At 39.1% G+C, this 19,019-nt stretch overlaps 1 protein-coding gene across 5 annotated transcripts in view; it reads left to right on the top strand.

Moving 5' to 3' along the window:
• The window catches only part of CADM1 (cell adhesion molecule 1), a 213,259-nt gene that overhangs the window by 142,320 nt on the left and 51,920 nt on the right, over positions 1 to 19,019 (top strand). For all 5 annotated transcript variants that reach the window (XM_067310231.1, XM_067310232.1, XM_067310230.1 and 2 more), the window contains exons 2-5: positions 7,128 to 7,274; positions 8,501 to 8,653; positions 12,462 to 12,599; positions 14,425 to 14,580. In XM_067310231.1, the coding sequence (XP_067166332.1) occupies positions 7,128 to 7,274; positions 8,501 to 8,653; positions 12,462 to 12,599; positions 14,425 to 14,580 (594 nt within the window). The remainder of the gene's footprint in view (positions 1 to 7,127; positions 7,275 to 8,500; positions 8,654 to 12,461; positions 12,600 to 14,424; positions 14,581 to 19,019) is intronic.

Here is a 19,019-nt window from a genome sequence, read left to right as displayed (position 1 = left end):
TCATGTAGTGCGCCTGTATGCGTGTTTTGCTGACAGCCTAATCTCAGACGGCTATCATCGTTTTGCCCATGAAGAGATGTTGTGAAATTAACTCCACAGAAAGCAATTGCCTTTCTTTGCCAGCACAATTAGCAGGGATTGTCCGGTCTGCTCAGAAGTTCAAGTGTGACAATTCAAGCTTTTTAAAATGGTCTCTTAAGACTTCAAGACCAGATGCACTGAGCTTCAGCAACTTCTTTCAGCACATGGTTGTAAATTTTGGTTTCCTTCCTTAAAGCAAACTTGCAGAAAAAGGTGATTTTTCTTTCCTTACCTTTCCTGCTCTGTAAGGTCATATATATGATCGCAGCAGAACGTCTGCTCAGTTACAGTAGTCTTTCAGAAAAGATGGTTTGTGATGCTTATTTTAAAGAGATACTGTCGTCTTGATGGATGGAAAAAGCATAGAAATTTCTTCTTTAAAAGAAGTAACAAAGAAGCAAAGCCCTTAGAGTAAATAGCTTGCCAGATGTGTACAAAACTCGCTTAATATTTATCTTAAGTTTTGTTGGGTCTCTAACTACTACAGGCTTTTTAAGATACCTGAAATTGATAGATAAGTTTTGATGTTAACATTGCTTTAATTTTGTGGGTTGATCATCATGTCCTTTTTTCCCCCTCAAAGCCATGAACAAGTAGTCTGTGTGAGGGTTATTTCCTTTGATTCAATTTATCAAGAGGAATTTTGTTTAAAGTTATGGGTTTACATAGTTCAAGTATCATGAAAATTACTCTTTCTTTGAAAGCATTTGTGTCTGTATTCTGTGTACTGACTCAGCAGCCCCGTTGGTCATGATGAAGTGCCCCTGGCTAGTGTTTGGTTGCAAATTGAAGAATGATTCTCACAAGCACGTATCTCTGATCTTCTCTTCTCCACTACTCCTCGCTCTATCCTGAAGTGCTGCAAGTAGAAAAAGAATTAATTTTAAATGTTACCACTGCATATGAGCCAAGGTCCCTGTGCTGTGTCCACATAATAGAAACGTGTTTTAAATGCAGTTTACTGGACTGTGTCTTACTTTGCAGTCTTAAAAACAAATATTGCTGTGGCCTCAGGTAGAAATATAGGTGCAAAAATTAATTGCATAGATTATAGCCAAAGCTTTTCCTTAAGTCTTGCATCCCTCCATCTTCTCTCCCTTCCAGTAAGTATAAAATACGTCAGTTTTTACATTGCACAGAGATTCAGTAAATGAGGCCAGACAGCTCCTTCAGGTAATGAAGCATGCATAGCATTTTTTTCTCCTTCCTGTTACATTGTAGATATCTATTTCAGCTATTATACTTTCTCATAAATATTATATATATATGTATGTATATTGCATATATATGGCAGGTCCCCCTGAAGCCCACCCCTGCAGGTGAGCTGCTTTCATGTTCCTTTTTGCTCCCTCAGTAGAGATGCATTCACGCTTTAGATCAAGGACATTCTTGCCTCTTAGGTAAAGTGTAAGTCATCCGGTTTTTGTAGACAGTGATGAAAAGCTCAATCCAAGAAAGCGTGTTTTGAAAATCGGCCTACCTGTGAGCGCAGGTTATGTGTGCGTACAGACAAAATGATTTATTGCTGAAGTGCTGGTAGGACTTAAAGAATGAACAGACTTTTATTTCCTACCATTTCCAGAGCCCTACTGACTTAAAAATGGAGTATGTTTACAATAATTTGAATATTAGGTTGGGGGTTTTTCTTCTTTCATGCTGGACTCTGAAGTCTCTCGTCTTGCATGCTCCCTGTTGTTAGGAGATCAGATCACCTGGTGAGTAGAGACTCTATTTTCTTCATAATTTTATAAACACTGAGGGCAAAAGGAGGGTGAATTATAAGGAGCAAATGACAAGTTAATGAAGCAATCCTGTGCCCTGTGTGGAATTGGAAGTCAGGTCTTTGAAGCTGCTGAGTCTGCCCATATAATACCTAGCTAATGCTGAGGACTGACCTTTAACCTAGGATTCGGCACAGCTGCAGGAAATGGTGTGTGGTCTGATGCAAAAGCAATGCATGGAGCCTCTTATTTCGTTTGAATTTAGTCGATGAAAATCGATCCAGTATAATCCAATTGAGTTCATTTCCCCCCCTCCATTTGCCCCCTGCCCTGTTCCCTACCCCTACTGCACACCCCCAAAAAGGTGTTGCTAATTGGAGGATATTTTTAGAAATTCTTTTCCATCAGTATGATTTTTCCTTTTTTCTGTCAGCTTCTGTGATTCTGCACTGAGTCCCTAAAACTTGCCGCCACCACTGCCACCCCCCCCATCTTTTTTCTCAGTGGCAACATGTTGTGATGCTGTAAACCACCTATTCTAATGAAATTGTGCTACTCTTGAGAGTGCGTATACACTGCCAGTAAATATTTAGCAAGTAACTTGATGCTGGCCTGCAAATGGGTCTAGAGAGCTCTTGTTTCATGTTGTACTTTAATTTGAAGCTCATAATTGATATTGTTCACAGAAATAATATATTGGCTTGTTAATTGGGAGCAAGTATGAATACAGATGACAAAGTGTTAACTTGTACTGTCTGGTGCTTTTACTTAAGCAAATATAGGTCATCAAGGCAAGAGGATCTTTGCAAACAAGGGATGGGTTAGACGTCCTTTGATTCAGAATAAATATTCAAGTATTGGTTGAGATGCTGGTTGTTTCAGAACAGGCAGCGTTGTCCTTATGCGCACTGTGCCTATCGTTAACCCCAAACCGAAAGGAGAATAAATATTTTTGAGCAGATCTGGTGCCAGATTGGACCTAGACACCGGACTCCTAAAGCGAGCAGTCAGCTGGCTGAATGTAACAACATTTCACCATGAAAAGCTTCAGTGGCTTGGACTTCAAATAATTTATTTCTAAATTACTTCTACTGTAATTCTTATTAATTCAAATAGGCTTCCAAGTTGATGTAAAACTCAGTAAGTGCAAGGAACAGTTTAATGAACTGAAAGATAGGATTGAGTCTTTTAAAGTTAATGTAAAAAAAAAAATACGCCTGCAATAATTGCTTAGATGGAAATCAAGTCTTAATAGCTTTGTTAATGATTGTAGTGAATACTGTGTTTGTGAAAAAATATAGAGAATATATCCAGCTGATCCTTGTGCAAGGAGCTTTTTTTAAATGGGTTTGATTGATAGAATTGTTCCTTAGGAACAGTTAGCGATTAATATTTTTGTTGCCATCTGCGTGGCTAGTGACTGGCTTTGCCCTTTTTTCAAATATTTAAACATAGCCTCCTTTAGATCCCCCCTTGAAACGGTCTGTGGGAGAAGTGTGTGCTAAGGACTGGTTCTGTGCTGGTGTGACGCGCCCCTGCCCTTGCAGTGGTTGTTCTTTCGGGCAGCGAGATGTAGTGCGCGTGGGGGCGGTTGCTTTTCTGTTCAGAAACTCTTGGGGAGTCTCCTCAGTCCGTATAAGGCGTGTGGGGCAATGTGGTGTTGAATTAATGTTTCTGGAGACTGGTCTCCAAACGCAGAAGCGGCAATGTGCGCCTCGTCCCGTCGCTGCAGGAGACGTTGAGTGGTGTTTGATTCAATAAAGATTCAGCACTAGCAAGTACAACAACAACATATGGCAATATTTTAATGGCTTGTCCTACCCACAATTAAATTAACCAATTTTAAACCCACTTTATGGGATATAAAGACTTAATTGGGACAGTGGAAGAATTTGTTTGTTTATTTTACTCTATAAGCAATGAAGGAAGCTGTATTTTTCCTAAGTTTGATTAGGTAGATCATAATACGTGACAAACTAGTGCAATATAGTGGTTAGAAATGTTCAAGAAAGCTGTATTACTGATACAGCATAGCTAGATGTTCGTCTCCTGATTTGGGAGATTTGACTGCGATCTTGCAGAAATTGGAGTAGGGGAGAGTAAAATGTCTGCCACATGCTCTTTGCAGCTCTTCCAGTGAGCTTTGGGGACTCTAATATAAATTTTATTTTGTTTGATAATGTCTTTCTCCATTGCTTAACACTCTTCAATCTAGAGAAACAAAATTTATGCCAATAGCGTAGAAAACTGTGCCCAGACTTCAAATCAGGGACTGCACACACTCGAAGGTATCTGACAATTTATCATTCTCTTTCTTTCCAAACAATCCAAACTTCCTTTACTAAACACTTTTCTTTCTAAGGCAGGCTAAGTAATAATGAGCAAAATCCTTTTTTCTTTAAAAAAAAAAAAAAAGGGGGGGGGGGGAAGGAGAGAGAAACTAGAGTGTAAACAGTATCCCTGTATTTATTATTTGTGGACTTCTTTTAATGCTGGTGTCCAAAATGCAAACCCTATTCTGAGTTTTCATCAAAATCTTGGGCGTGCGTTTTGGGTGTTTTTTTTTTTTTTCTCCCCATAGTAGCTAACAACGGGGCTGTCTGCCTCCTAGTCTCTGTGTAAATACAGCCATCATTCAGTAGAGGGCTCCTCTGGTGCTTCCCATGTCTCCTTTGGTTCAATTCCGTTCATTTTGTAGTCCTTAATCAGATGCCCTTTAATTTAATTTGATAAATCAAAAGTTTAGAATTTCTCCTACTTTGTTTTGCTTTTTATGCCATCAACAAGTGAAGCTTATTTAGAGTTGCCCCTTGTCCATAATGTTTGTGTAGTTGGAAAGCAGAAGAAGATGCAAGTCGTGACCTAAAAGGACCTCGGTCAGTATTTCTCTGTTGGCTAGAAACCCTCTCAAGTTCGGGCCCCTTAATCTGTTAGCTGCTGTTCTGACTTTGCTCGGTGTTTCTTCATCTTTCTTCCTAACCTGACAGGACTTGTATTAGTTATGAGAAATTGAAACGTAAGGTGGTTTTTTTCAAATTGTGATCCTCTGTGTTCTTTAAGACTTGAGCTAAATTTCACAGTGTGCATGTGATGTAATGGCTCGATTCATTAGAGAGGAGTTTTTGAGGTGATGACTTGTAAGTGATTGCACGACTCCCACAGCATAATTGCATTGAGTTCTGTTTTCCTGCCTCTGGACATTAACAGCACCTGCTGATTAGACATGGTAAGTGAAAACTAGTTCCCAAAAGTATATCTCATAAAGTCAAAGGATAAATGCTATAATCTCACTTTTTTACAGCAGATTGTTCTTTCAAAGCAATTTAACAATACTCATCTTTTGAGAGAAGGAAATAAATTCCTCCGTTGTTGCGTGCGGCATGCACCTTGTTCTCCTGAGGCTAAGTGATAATGAGCATTAAAGGATGTGGAGGGGTCTTTGAAGTTCAGTGAGAGTCCTCCCTAGTCCTGCAGCTTTTGGTCGGTCTGTGAAATGCAACAGTAGGCATCTAAAAGAGAATGTACCCAATATAAAATAACTGCTTTGCAATAAAAAGATTATGCTTCATAATGAAGCCAAAGTCTAAGTTCAGTAAAAAGAAGGCCCCCACCATCTCCCAATCCCTCTTCCCTCAACAAATTAAAAAATTAGAGTAGTTCATTGTTACAGCCTCTGTTTACAAGTCACATTTACTAGTAAAAAGCCTAACTTAAAAAGCGTAGGTAGATAAATACACCCAGGCAGACTATTCCTTATGCAGTAAGAGATCAGCGTTGCAATGTAATCACGTTCTTGAGGAGCGTGCCTACTATCACAGGTGTCCAGATTGCATGAAGGAGAAAGCTTTATTAAAATATATTATGTTTCATTTCATGTTTGCCTCCTTTGTATTTATTTAAGTTCAGTACTTCCGTGGAGAAAAGTTGGTGTGAGAAGTGCTTCAAACCATAATAAGTCCTTTAAGGAAGCTGTTCTGTGCCTGGCTTTCAGACTTGAGCTGCTTCTTGACCTCTTGGAAAAATGTTGCTGTTTCATATGCATGTGATTCTTGTTAGCACTGGACAGGACATGGGTGTTATCTTAAAGGACTCTTTGTATTTTGGAATTTTTTTGTTCTGCATCAGAATGAACCTGTATTGCCTTGAAGAAAAGGCCTTGCCTTCCTAAGCTCATCCCTCCCAAAATCTCAGTAACGTGGTAGCTGCTGAAAGCACTTTGGTATCTGGAAAGTAGAAGTTTGAGTCTTCCCTTATGCTTCACTTGAAGCTATAGGCAGTCTTCTGACTCCTTGAGGCTTTTCTAGGGTATTTTTAGATGTCTTACAGAAACACTGTCCTGGACCTCAGAATTTTCTTCAAAAAATATATGCACTTGTATAGTTTTTGTAAAAACTGATACTTTTCCATGGGGGAAAAAAAAAATTGGAAACTTGTTCATCTTCTCCCCCAGCTCAATTTGATGCTTTTAAAATTAAGCCATTTTCTTTTCAAAGGAAGGAAAAGAAATTCTGTCCATGTCTATCATTTACTTGAAAAATAACTAATACTTTTTTAGCTGATACTTTCGTTGTTTTTGTGGTGCGTAGCTTTTTAGATGGTAACATTTTATCCCTGAAAGCTAATCTGGTTCAGTTGTCAGGGAACGCTTTAACATATCCTTTGTAGATGTGGGAGTACTTCTGTTTTTTCGTATGTTTCTTACCAATAATAACACTTTGACACTACTGGATGATGAAATAAATATAGGGATGGGGGGTGCGTACCAGTAAGAGGGTTGCCTGGAGGGATTAATTTCATAGTAATTAGACTACAATTTGGAATATTTGTAGTATACTACTCACATAAATCAGAACAATAGAAGTTGTTTGATCAAGCTTTTAAAATTATCTAACTTGTTAACAGACTGTAATTGTATTTTTTTCTACACAGGTTTGTAACTAGCATGATGTCTACTACATTTAGTTCTGTGTTAAATAAAAGAAGACTTTGCTTAACTATAAAAACCTCACAAATTTGATGTGTTTCTGCTCTGTATCTGTGGACAAATACTGTTACTGAACATAATAACAAACTTGGAAGTTTTTCTTGCTTGGAATAGATCAGATCTGTTTGAAATACCCCTGTTGAGCTGGGATGCTGCTGCATATAGATACAAGCCTCCAACACCTTGCGCAGTAATTTTTTCATACTTGAGGCAATTCTGCCTTTCTTGTGCGGGAGCAGACAGAAGCTTGTTCTTTTTGTTCATATGCAGTGCTGTGTATCTCAAATGAAACTCGTCGGTGTCATTTATGATGCTGATATTTTCTTTGCTTTCTTCTTAAGGTGATGGACAGAATTTGGTTACGGAAGATGTGACAGTAGTGGAGGGAGATGTTGCCACCATCAGCTGTCGAGTGAAAAACAGTGATGACTCAGTGATTCAGCTCCTGAATCCCAACAGACAGACGATTTATTTCAGAGATTTCAGACGTAAGTTTCATCTCGGTGGTGTTTGGTAGCAACTTTTCCTCCACCTCGCTTGCTCTCTGGATAAGGCAATTGCTAAGATCTCTTCTCTTAATTTAATGTTAGACACTTAAAGTTTAGTCAATTCTTTAGAGGGTAGATGAGACAGGCAATCATAATCTTTCTCCTTAATGGAAACCTTGATGGTCCCTTTTAAAAGTCAGACTGTCTTACTTTGCAATAGGAATTGATTGCAGTAATTCAGGGTGAATTGCAATTGAGTGCCAAATATTTAGCTGACACAAACAAATTGAATAGGGCAAAGTAGAGAGAGTGCAATGTTCTCAGAGGTAATATGTTTAGTTTGAAGACTGAGATTTTTGACACAATCTATGCCTCTTTATAATCAAAACAAAATCTGTCACTGCAGTGTCCAGTGAATGAGACTGGCTTTGCTGCTTGTTATGACAATACTGTGAAACCTAGTAGCTGAAATGAAACATGTTAAATTGTTTGCGTTACTGTCAGTGCTGGGCATGGGCACACTGAACCATTGGGCTAAGCATTAGGAAAACACATAGCAGATCGTGTTCATTTTCCAGACGTTTTATGATCTAAGTATCTAGAAGTGTGGAAGGCCAAAAGAGATTGTGATTCATTCCCATTGAGCTAACATTCAATGTTCTCGCGCAATGTTCAGCACAGGTGTTTTCTGAAAAGATAAACCTAGGACAGGTGCTTCGGAAATGCTTTCCACTGGTAAGATTTAAAATGCTTGCTTTTAGAATTTCTGAAAGAATATGGACAGACATTACTGCTCAGGAAATAAACTTTAAATTCTCTTTTTGCTGATTCTTATGTATGTTTCATGCTGCTCCATGTCCGCTCACCTGTCAAATCTATAGTCTGCAGTCAGAAATAAATACATATGGAAATAGATTTTCACAGTAAACTGCTTGTCTAAACATCCCTAAATCTTCTGAAAACGAGCACCACACCCAAAGGTTTGGTACTGTGCTAAGGGCATTTGCTTATGTTGATTCTTTGTAATGATTTGAGAACACAAGTATTTTGTAGACCCAAACTGAAATGTGAGAAACATGATTGAAGTTGCAGTCAGGAACCGATAGGATTATTGTCCAGGTTCTACTACTGTTTTTTTAGGTTTCTGACTTTGCTGTTGTGTTGAGGGAGGGGATGCTGCATCTGTTGTGGTCATTGCCATCACTCATGATCTGTTTGCTCCACAGCGCTGAAGGACAGCAGGTTTCAGCTAGTGAATTTCTCCAATAGTGAACTCAGAGTGTCATTGACAAACGTCTCTATTTCCGATGAAGGAAGATACTTCTGCCAGCTCTACACTGATCCCCCCCAGGAAATTTATACCACTATTACAGTGCTTGGTAAGAACTGAATAGGTGCTTGCTGTGAACTTTTCAATCACTCAGTGCATGAGGTCTGAGTGGAGAAGGCAGTGGCGTGGGCCTTGTACGCTCTATTTTGAGAATTGTTTTATAATTCTTTGAGCCATGCAAAATAAAAGCCATAACTCACCAGTGATTTTTTTTTTTTGAGGGGAGGGTGGTAAACAAGTATTTAAATGCTGAGTGCTCTCCCACTGAAGACCAGCTCTTCCATAGGTCAACTCAGTTGTATACTTCAGCCTGCAGGCACAAAATTTTTATGGGTGGCCAGCAAATATCAAGCAAATTGTCCAGTGGAGTGCCATAGCCGTTGCCTGTTCTGCCTGTCTTGCAGCACTTCTATGATTAAACCCTGAACCTCTCTTTGTAACTTATGTTTTATTTACAGGGTGATTGCTGGGACTTGCCCTTTTTGTTCCCAGGATGTTTTGGTTTCAAGGAATAAGCAGAGGTGTAAGAGTGAGGTGTTTTCCACTTCTAAGCCTTTCTCTTGATTAAGTCACTTAAATGCTGCCAAGTTTTCCTGCCATTGTGAAGTGGGTTTAATACCAGCTGTCTTTTGCAGACAGTCTGCAATGATTAATTGTAGCATACTGTCTGTTAAAATATATGAATGAATCATTTGGCTTTTGGGGCAAGCTGGAACCTGCTGACATCTTGGAATGGAAATCTGTCCAGTCAATGGCTTTGGAGAAGTGTGTGCACTGTGTAAGATGAGCTTTCCTAGATCATGTATCTTGTTTTTCTACAGGTCTGTAGAAAGTGTATTTCTCATAGGCAAGAGAAGTTAAGTTGTGGTGGTTGTAGCATCTCATTCAGTGAGGAGAGAAGGGAATGAAAGCAGCCAGAATGGAAAAGCTATAGATTTCTTTCGATAAGTGTCTGATATGTGGAAGAAAAATAAATTTAATATTTTGTAGCAGGGTAGAACTTTTCAGTTTATGAATTTTCTTTTCAATAATCAGACTACTGTGATCATACACTAAATATTTTCTTCTGAGACTTGGAGTTTTAGAAGATTATAATGAAGAATGACAGCATCTTTGTCTATCTTCTGTCTGTTTATATACCTTAAGGGTAAGTGTTACAAACATACATAGATGGTGAATCTTCTGGCATTGTGAAGATGTGCAAGTTTTTGAATGTTTCTTGGTTGACATATATTCTGCAAAATCTTAAGTTTGACTAACGGAAAGCGATAGCTTCCTATTAATTTTACTGAAAGCTGTTGTTTTAACATGTAAAGAACATAAGGTCTGTCTTCTGACATCTTACAGTTGTTTGTTTAGGAATTCCCATTTTCAGAGTTGAAGTTGATTTCCAGGCCCCTTCCCCAGGTGCTACAGAAATATGTTCCCCAAACAGCCCTGCTGAGTTCTTGCCTTTCCTTCACTTGCTTATGCTTTGCTAGACTGTGGTATGTGTGCAGCTGCATGATTGATGTGGTTACCAATAATAGTAGCTAATACTATTAGAGCTATTTCTACAGATTAGCAGTGGCTTTTAAGATCCTATTAATAGGAGAACCTGAATCACAGTGGATGACTTAATGTAAGATCTCGCTTGCTGATTAGTTTAAATCTCTTTCTTCTTTTATTTAATGAGATTTGCTTCTTAGGTTTTTATGCACGGTTTAAATAATGTTTATAATCAGCTCTAGTATAGCTGTTACATTTACCAACAACTTGAGAGTTTTAGTGTAGTTTCCAGTATTCATATGAACATGAAGCTTGCTTCCAGCTTTGTTACTGTAATCCTACATGCACAAAAATTTTTAGTTTTAATTTCACTATTACCAATGTGTTTGTAGTGCAAGCGTTTACTTTATTCACCTATAAGCAAGTACTGCATGTCTTCCAAGCGGGAGACTAATGCAATTGTAGGAGAGGTTTTTTTGTTTGTTTTTAACATAAACTGTATTTCAGAATTCAGGGAAAAGTCTGTTTTCTTGTTTTGTGCTTCAGTTTCTTGTTAGAAAAATTTGGAGCATGGCCAGCGTGTGCCTGCCTCTGCCTGACACTAATAAAGGAGTGAGTGTTTTCTCTTTACCTTCATCACATACTTGAGCAAAACCTTAGTTCGCAGAGCAGGCAGCAAAGATAGATGTCTATTATTAGAAGTCTAGGGAGGGGAGTGTCTGTCTTCTCCAGCATTTGTACTTAGCTGTAAGGTGCTGAGAAGCCGAGGATAACATGTCTCGCCTTCCATAGTATTGACTCCCTAAGTAGGAGAAAAAAATGGGGGAAAGGGGGTAATTTTCAGTGTCAGTATATCATTGGTCCTGCTAGGAATCCATTTTCCATCAAAGATCTCTGTCATTAATCAGACTTCTTTATGTTTTAAGTAATGGGAAGGAGTGGAATTGCTGGCCTGCTTCTAATGATACTTGGTTAGGAGAGCAGAGCAAAGCTTTGAGACATCCTTCTTTGTAGCCAGTGTTAGAAAAGAGCTTGCTAAACCCTGTCACATTTTTCTTCTGTAATAGTGTTCTCTTTCCCCTGCCTCCTTTTTCTGTGTATTTTAATGTCTTCAGTGACACTATATGTAGATTTATTCATGCTTAATTGGAACATGTGAAAATCCCAAATATGTGGTCTATTCTGTTCTTTTTAGAGGAAAAACCACAAGTGACTAATTAGTCCATTTGATCATCTGGATGGTATTTATACTTATTTGTTCTTCATTAGCTAAAAAACATGTTAGTCACATTTGAACTATATGGTTGCTTAATCATATTGATCAGAACAAAAAGTTAAGTTTCCTTTTAAATTTTAGGTTTCCTCTGCGAGTGCAACTCCCTGCTGTATTAACTGTTGATGTTCACTTTTTCTCTGTTTTTTGCCTCACTAGCTACTGGTGCTTTCATGTTTTTAAAAAAATAAAATAAAATCTAGTTTCTGTCATAATTTTTAAGCTTTTTCATCACATCTCTGGCTTGTGCAGTAATAGTGGTTATCCCCCCTGAAGCTCTAGGCTATTTCTCAATATTATTGGATTATTTTTCATTGAAGATTATAGTCTTCTAGCTTTGTTGTTTTCAAGAATCTTGATCTGCAGAGGGTATTTTTCTGGGGAGAGTGGCAAATTACCCTCCTAAAGGAATTGCCATGTGATGCGAGTATCTGTCGGTGCATGTAAAGTTGCCTCTATTCTCTCTGGGATGGTTTTGTATTTACTTTGCGGTTTATGTTGATGGGAGAGGCAGTGGTGTTTAAAAGGTGATGGCATTCCACTGTGGTCTTGTGCTCAGTGGCCTTTTTGAGTCTTAAATGAGCCTGATGTTTGCTGGCCTGCCTCCACTCCTTACGGCTGAGGCTTGAAACTGAACAGCACGAGGGAAAAATTGCCTTCTGAGAGCTGGAACCACGGGAAGCAATGCACTTCGAAATGTCAACTTTTGTTCCCCTTCTCCCTGCCAAAAGGAGCCAAGAAATGTGTATGAAGTCAAATGGTATTTTTAAATAGCAACATACACAACCAAATTTGTAAAACTTTTGCTTGTAATGGTGCCTACCTAGGAGAGCAAACTGAAAGTTAACAATTTGATAAGTAATAGTTTGTGAAACTATTATTATGATTAGGTGGTGAGTGAGAGTGCTTATGGTTATTATGAAACTACCTGTTAAAAAGATTTGATCAATTGAAAGATCAAATAAATGCTGGTGGCTAGTTTTCTGTAGTATATTTTATGGGCTTTCCAGAAGGTCTTGTCCTATGTTAGTGGTCAAAAAATGACTGACTTGTTTTTTCATCAAGTGTGTGTTGTATTATCTTTTTTTCCTTTTAGTCCCACCACGCAATTTGGTAATTGATATCCAGAAAGAAATTGCCGTTGAGGGAGAAGAGATTGAGCTGAACTGCACTGCCATGGCCAGCAGACCAGCCACCACAATCAGATGGTTCAAAGGAAACAAGGAGCTGACTGGTATAGATGTATCCTCTCTGTCCTTTTTCAGACAGCTGAAATGATTTCTGCAGTATTGTGTATTTGTCCTCCATTGCCACTTGAAAAAAAAGTGGAGTAAGCTGCTTTAAAGCCTGGCTCAGGAACAAAGGAGCATGTGCGCAGCCATAAATGACAACTTTCTTTAACACAGAAGGGCTAAACTTCATTTTGTCCTCTGCCTGCTTGCCAGACTTGAGTTCAGCGTTCTGGATCTTCTTCTGTAATTGCAGGTGACCTTGAGGAACCCTAAAGCTGTGCAGAGAATTTATTTCTGTGGTGGTTTATGTAGCTTTCTACCCTGTTTTAGGTATGAGTAAGATCTGCTTTTTGAGCTGTAAAGATTTTTCAATTCTTCTTTATATCTAGATATGTTGTTTATAGGGCATTTTTTTTACATGTTCAGTTGAATATTCCTACAAGATGGGCATCCCCCACTCTCTTAAATCTGGTTGCTCATAGTATTTGTGCATACAAGTCACACTTATTGCATGTGACATGCTGTTAGTTTAAGTCTGCACATAGCTGTGAGCTTGGTTGACAACATCTTTGTGCTTTACCCAGTCTGGGACAGTAAAGGGCTTTATACAGAAGTCAGACTCATTACTTCAAATCTAAATCCCTACAAGGGCAAAATAAAATCCTCCATTTGTATACAGCATCTGTAGGTATCCGAGTTCAAGGAGACATGCTGAGCTTATGCTGATAAAGATGGACTGCAAAACGTGCTGCCACTGGTAGTGGTGTCCCAGCGACTTCCAGCACCTGTTGCCATCTAAATGTTGTGCAGATCTTCAGATGATCTCTTCCTTGGCTTCCTTTTCCATTCTGGAGGGCAGCAGTGCAATAGTATTTGACCCTTCTTGCTTGACCTATCTGCCTTCTTGATTGAGTTTTCTTGCATTGGCAATTGAATTCCAACTTTCCTATATCTCTGAAGACTGCTGAGCCAAGTAGTAGCTTCTTGAAATATCAGTTCACCCTGCTCATTCTTTGGATTTTTTTTTTAACAGAAGTGGGGATACTGAAATACTTGGTTATTTTCTTTATATTGTGTGGGTTGTGAATAGAGTGGATGTGTAGCTTCTGATCAGAAAGTCTTTCCTCTAAAGGGATGGCTTTTTTTGCAGCTGCCTGCATGTTTTACTTTAATATATTACGTGGAAATATGTCTGTGTTTGAAAGACCTCTGTTTCAAGTTACTCTTGACATTTTGACTGTACGATCTGAATTCTTAAAAAGCCACAGAAGACCATATTTGAAAACAAAGTGGAGAGGCACTGTCAGCAAGTGTTCACAGAGTTCATGAAAACTTTTTCTTGTCCGTGTGTGTTAACGCCATCTTTCAGGCAGCGAGTCCTGAACTATGCTTTGCTCCAACCACCACTGATACGCTCTGCATAGACCTTCAAGAGGAGTACTGCTGAAACACTTCAGCCTATCGATAATACTTTTAATTAAACTGGTTTAATCACTTTTCTAGCTAATTGTTGATTGGAGTGTGGGAGGGGATTTGTAGCTCCATTGATTTAAGAGTTTGGGGATTTGGGGACGGTGTAATGGGTTTATTAATCATTGTGGTAATGTAGTGTAGATTTTAATTGGAAGAGCTTCATGGAGAGATGTGTGTTACTTCTTACACACGTACTTCCCTCCCATAACCTTTAGTGGCTGTAGAATGGGGAAATTGGATATTGAAGGGGGATGTGTTTGCTGGGCGCAGAAGCAATCAGGTGAACGTATCTGGGAGATACAGACGTGCCTTCCCATGGTCACTTTGTTTTTCTCTCTCTCATCTCCCTACCAGGCAAATCCGAAGTGGAGCAGTGGTCCGATATGTACACGGTGACCAGTCAGCTTTTGCTGAAAGTGGGACGGGAAGATGATGGGGTCCCTGTCATCTGTTTGGTGGATCACCCTGCGGTCAAAGACTTACAGACACAGCGTTACCTAGAAGTCATGTGTGAGTAGCAGAACTTTTAAATCTTCAGGTGTATGAAGTCACACACTTGAAGTGTTCGGAAACCATGGATTATATGATTAGATTTTATTACAGTGTAGACAGAGTTTATATCCTGTTATCTAAAAAAATAAAATAAAAATGTTGGGTCCTATTTAATGGATTAAGCCATGACTTTTCCCAGCCCTTTTGCAACAAAGCAATATGTGCTTTTATTCTCTTAAGGAATAACTTTCTGTACCTAGAATTTGTACCAATTTGTTCCTGGCTGGGTTTTTATAGTTGTCAGAACAGATTAAATTCTGAGTGTGAGGTGTTTGTTTGTTTTTTTAGCAATGTACTTCTCTCTCTGAAAATGTAGCTGTACTACCAGAGTAAAGCAACTGGCCACTATTGCAAGCTTACTGGTAAAAACTTGACACTGTGGAAAAGAAATGCTTGTTTTGGGCTTTGTGCGCCTACAGCACTAACTCTTTCTAAATTAGAGCAATGTGAATTATGTGGAATCCACAGTGATACCACAGATTATGGCTAACCATTTTTTGTTGTAATGCGTCCTAACTTGTTCAGTGTTAGCACAAGGTAGTGCATCTCATTTTGTTAAGAAACTGCTCTCCTGTACGGGATGTTAACAGCGTTCATGAGCAGGCACCTGAAAATACCTGTGGTCCCAAGTGCAGCCATGCCTGGCTTCCATCTTGATGGAGCTAATGGCTGCAGTACGCACTCACTTGCAGTCAGAAAATGGCTTCCAAAATCACGCAGTCATCACAACGTGGCTTTGGTGCCTCAGAGGGGTGCTAGAGTGCCTATTTGTGCAGGTTCACCTCAACTGTATATTCAGGGGAAGGGGAGGTTATATTAATTTATTTCATCTTCTTCGTTATGTAGTTTCATTATGAACATCTTGGTTACAATTCTTATATCTCTGAAACTAGCGTAATGTTCCTGTAATGAGGAAAACAGAAATGATCAGATACTACCTAAATTGGCAGATACTAGATTTCTTGTGACTGTGCTAATGTGTAATTCATTTATGCAAACTTAATGTCCATTAACATTTTCTTGTAGAGCTTCATTAGCTTTAATAATACATTAGCACCTTTGTGAGGCTTGATCAAATACTTAACTGGGGAAAAAAATCCCATCTCTGATTAGGTGGAGAAATTGAAATCTTGCAGGCTTTCTTATACTTGTTTGCAAGGGGGTCAGATTATCTTAAGGATTCCTTTTAGAAATCCCATTGCAATCCTGTTTTTTCTGATGTGATGGGGAGGGTCAATGTTTTAGGAAAAAAATTTACCATGTGCATTTAGGAGTTTTCTGTATTTTCATATGGAATAGGAAAGAAATCCCTTCTTGACTGCTTTCATTTCTGGCCTTTACACACAAAGGGTTCCACACATAATGAAGGCAAAGTTGCATATAAACTACAGTTATCTGGATGTCCTGTGGGACACGCACAACCTTCAGACAATGCACTGTAGGCTTTATCTGTTGCAAAATTTTTTACGCTTATCGCTAATTTTGGTGTTCCCTTTGGTTGTTCTCTGGAGCTCAATGCATATGATTGTTGGAATGCAGTTAATGCAGAAGCTCCTTGGAAAGGAAAGGGAATAAATACAAAAGGGTCTTTCTGATTTGTTTTTATGCTCTGGTCTGAACTGAACTCTGAGCTTGTTAAAAGTAATAATTTTTTATACATATACACACTCACTCTTACATCTGTATCAGATAACAGCCTCCATGCTCATGTTCCAACAGGATAGTTTTAGTCCAGGTAGCTATAAAATGAGTTATCACTTGATCTTTTTTCCTCCCTGTTACGGCTGTTCTCAGCTCATGCTGAATCTCTGTCATGCCTCAGTCCCTTGCTTGACTTTTGACACCAGCAGGTCTGTCTTAGTTTCATTAGCGACAGGGAGAAGCTTATACCTCAGAATAAGTTTTATTTTCATCTGCATGTCAATAGCCAAAGGGAATCATCACATGGACGCGTATTCTAGTTGGTAACAACCTGCAGTCTTTTTTGGAAAGGATGTTGTAGAAGCACAGGAGTCTCTAGCTGTTTCCAAATCCTGAATCTAGTTTCATTTCTATTTTTAATGAGCTTTTGGAAACAATATCAATAGACAAGTGTGTGTGTGCCCGGAAAGAACAAAGAGGATCCGGACTATCCAGCAGAATCCTCCTAAGGGGCTTCCCCAAAAGCAGTGTCCAGAACTGGAATTTTGTCTGTACAAAATATACAGAAAAGAAACCAGTGTGTTTTGATAGTTGGAGCAAAACACGGAGTACTAGTCCTCAGAGCTGTTACTGGGAACACTGGGAGCGTTGCTGATGGTGCAGCAAGGAAGGAGAAGGTGTGCTGCGTTTCCTTTCCGTGTTCTGTAAGATGCTTTTTCATCTGAGCTATGGGGAACTGCATACCTTTTCCTGACCTAAATCTTGAAACTTTTTCACTTGGAAGTGAGTTTTTTTCTGTACTGAGGTAGATCTGACTTGTAGCGTTTCCTTGCGACAATGAACCTAGAGAGGCAGCGATCACATGTATTTTCCTTCAGGCATCAGTTTTCCGATTCCTAGAATGAGGTTAATGGTAAATCTCTCTGAGACCTAAGAACATGGGAGCTTGGCCCACGTTAGTCCAGTTAGTTCTTTCAGACGTGTAGTGACTGATAACCTTGCAGCTCCCAGCAATTAGCCGCTCCAGGACTTCAAACACTGGAGAGTGTGTTGAGATGTGTGCATTTAATACCTGCTGTTGGACCTGACCTCAAGAAAAGGTAGTTAAGAAGCCAGCTGTTACCCTAGGAGGTTCTCCTGCTTCAAGCTGATGACTGCAGCTCAGTTCTTTGCCTGATTTTTGACTGGAGTTACAAATAGGGGGAGATCATGAGCATTTGGAAAATTTGCTTGTCTTCACTGACTTGACATCTAGATCAGAGCTTCTGCTGGCATAGACCTAGCCTCTTGGGGAACTTGTACTCTGAAAATCAGGCCTAATTGATAATTTTGCAATTGCTTTTTTAGATACAGGATTTGCAATTAGAGCAAAAAAGTTCTTCAAATTGCTGTTTATGCATTTATGCTGACCATTTTGTTACCTTTCCGGTGCATGAAATGCGAAATCTCCAAAGAAGCAGCGATTAGCATTCAGTGATCATGCTGTGTTAGTGCATGTGGTTTTAGTTGCTCTTGCTGCAGCCATGAAGAGGCATAACTCGAGATCAGTTAGCTGTGTGGTGTTTAAGTGGCTGCTGTTGCATTCTCTCAAGTTTTCCCCACTTGCACCAAGGGCACAGCAGATTCACCTCTTCAGAGCATCAGCAGGGCATAGTAAAATATTTTCTCAGCTTATGTTGTATTTCTCTGCACATGACACATCCAACTCAAGCATGAAATGCATTGGGGAAGGGCAGAAGGATGATGGATGGAGCCTTCTAAGCTAATGAGGTATTTTTTGTCTGACTAAATTTCAGAATATGGAGATGTTTTGTAAGATGTGGTTCAAAAGTTAAAAACAAGACAAAACAAAAAACACCAGCACACACAAAAATATAGCGTAGTTTGCAAAGTGGGGAGGGGAAGAAGGGGGTGTTTGCCATTATAGGAAATTATTCAAAATGCAACCTGCAAAAGGGAACAGGCAGAATGAACTTAGTGCAGCGTGTGCCTTTGGAGGAAGGTGCTCTTGAAATGGAAGAGGTACTTGTACAGGTTATTCTCCCACAGTTCGGTCATTTTCCAAGAAAAAAATACTTATGTTATTCCCCACATGGTTCTTAGCAGCCACGGTGATGGCTTTTGTAACATTCCCCTGAAAAAGAAGCCAAGCCGTATGTTATCCAGCATGCACAGTGCAAATTCCAGGCACTGAAGGGTGAGCTTGCCGGGGGCGGGGTCAATAGTAGTAGACTGCAGAGAGGAGGTAGATGTTTCTTCCTCCAACTCTCCCTTCAAAATGTTTACCTTTTCTCTTTTAAAACTATTTTGGTAAAGCTAGGTATGTTAAATGTCTCTTGGTAAATTAGGACCATAAGTGTCATTGAAAATCTAAAGCATTTCTACTTCAGCTTCTTTAAGTGCTTTTGGAGATGTTACTTAAAATAAATATGTATTTTACTGAAATGTTTTCATCTGCTTAAAAAAAAAAAAGTAGAAATTGAAGTCTGCAAAGTGACCTACTTCACTCCATTTTAAAAACAATTAATTTGAACATTTTCTTGTGTGTTATAGTTCAAAGAAAATTGCAGACTTCAGGGTGTTTAAGTTTCTCAATACTTCAAGAACATACTTCCGAATGGCTGTTGGCTTTACCACCTTGGGCTGTGGTTGTTCCAGATTTCCTAAACTGGGAAGAGGGAAGCATATAATGGTCTTGAAGAGGACAGGTGGAATAACTTCAGACTCTCTTCACAGACAAAAAGTATGGGGTTTGT

Source organism: Apteryx mantelli, chromosome 23 (assembly GCF_036417845.1).
Source record: "Apteryx mantelli isolate bAptMan1 chromosome 23, bAptMan1.hap1, whole genome shotgun sequence".
Classification (NCBI taxonomy): Eukaryota; Metazoa; Chordata; class Aves; order Apterygiformes; family Apterygidae; genus Apteryx; species Apteryx mantelli.
Note: the sequence above shows the minus strand (reverse complement) of the source record. Positions and strands in the feature narration are given on the sequence as shown.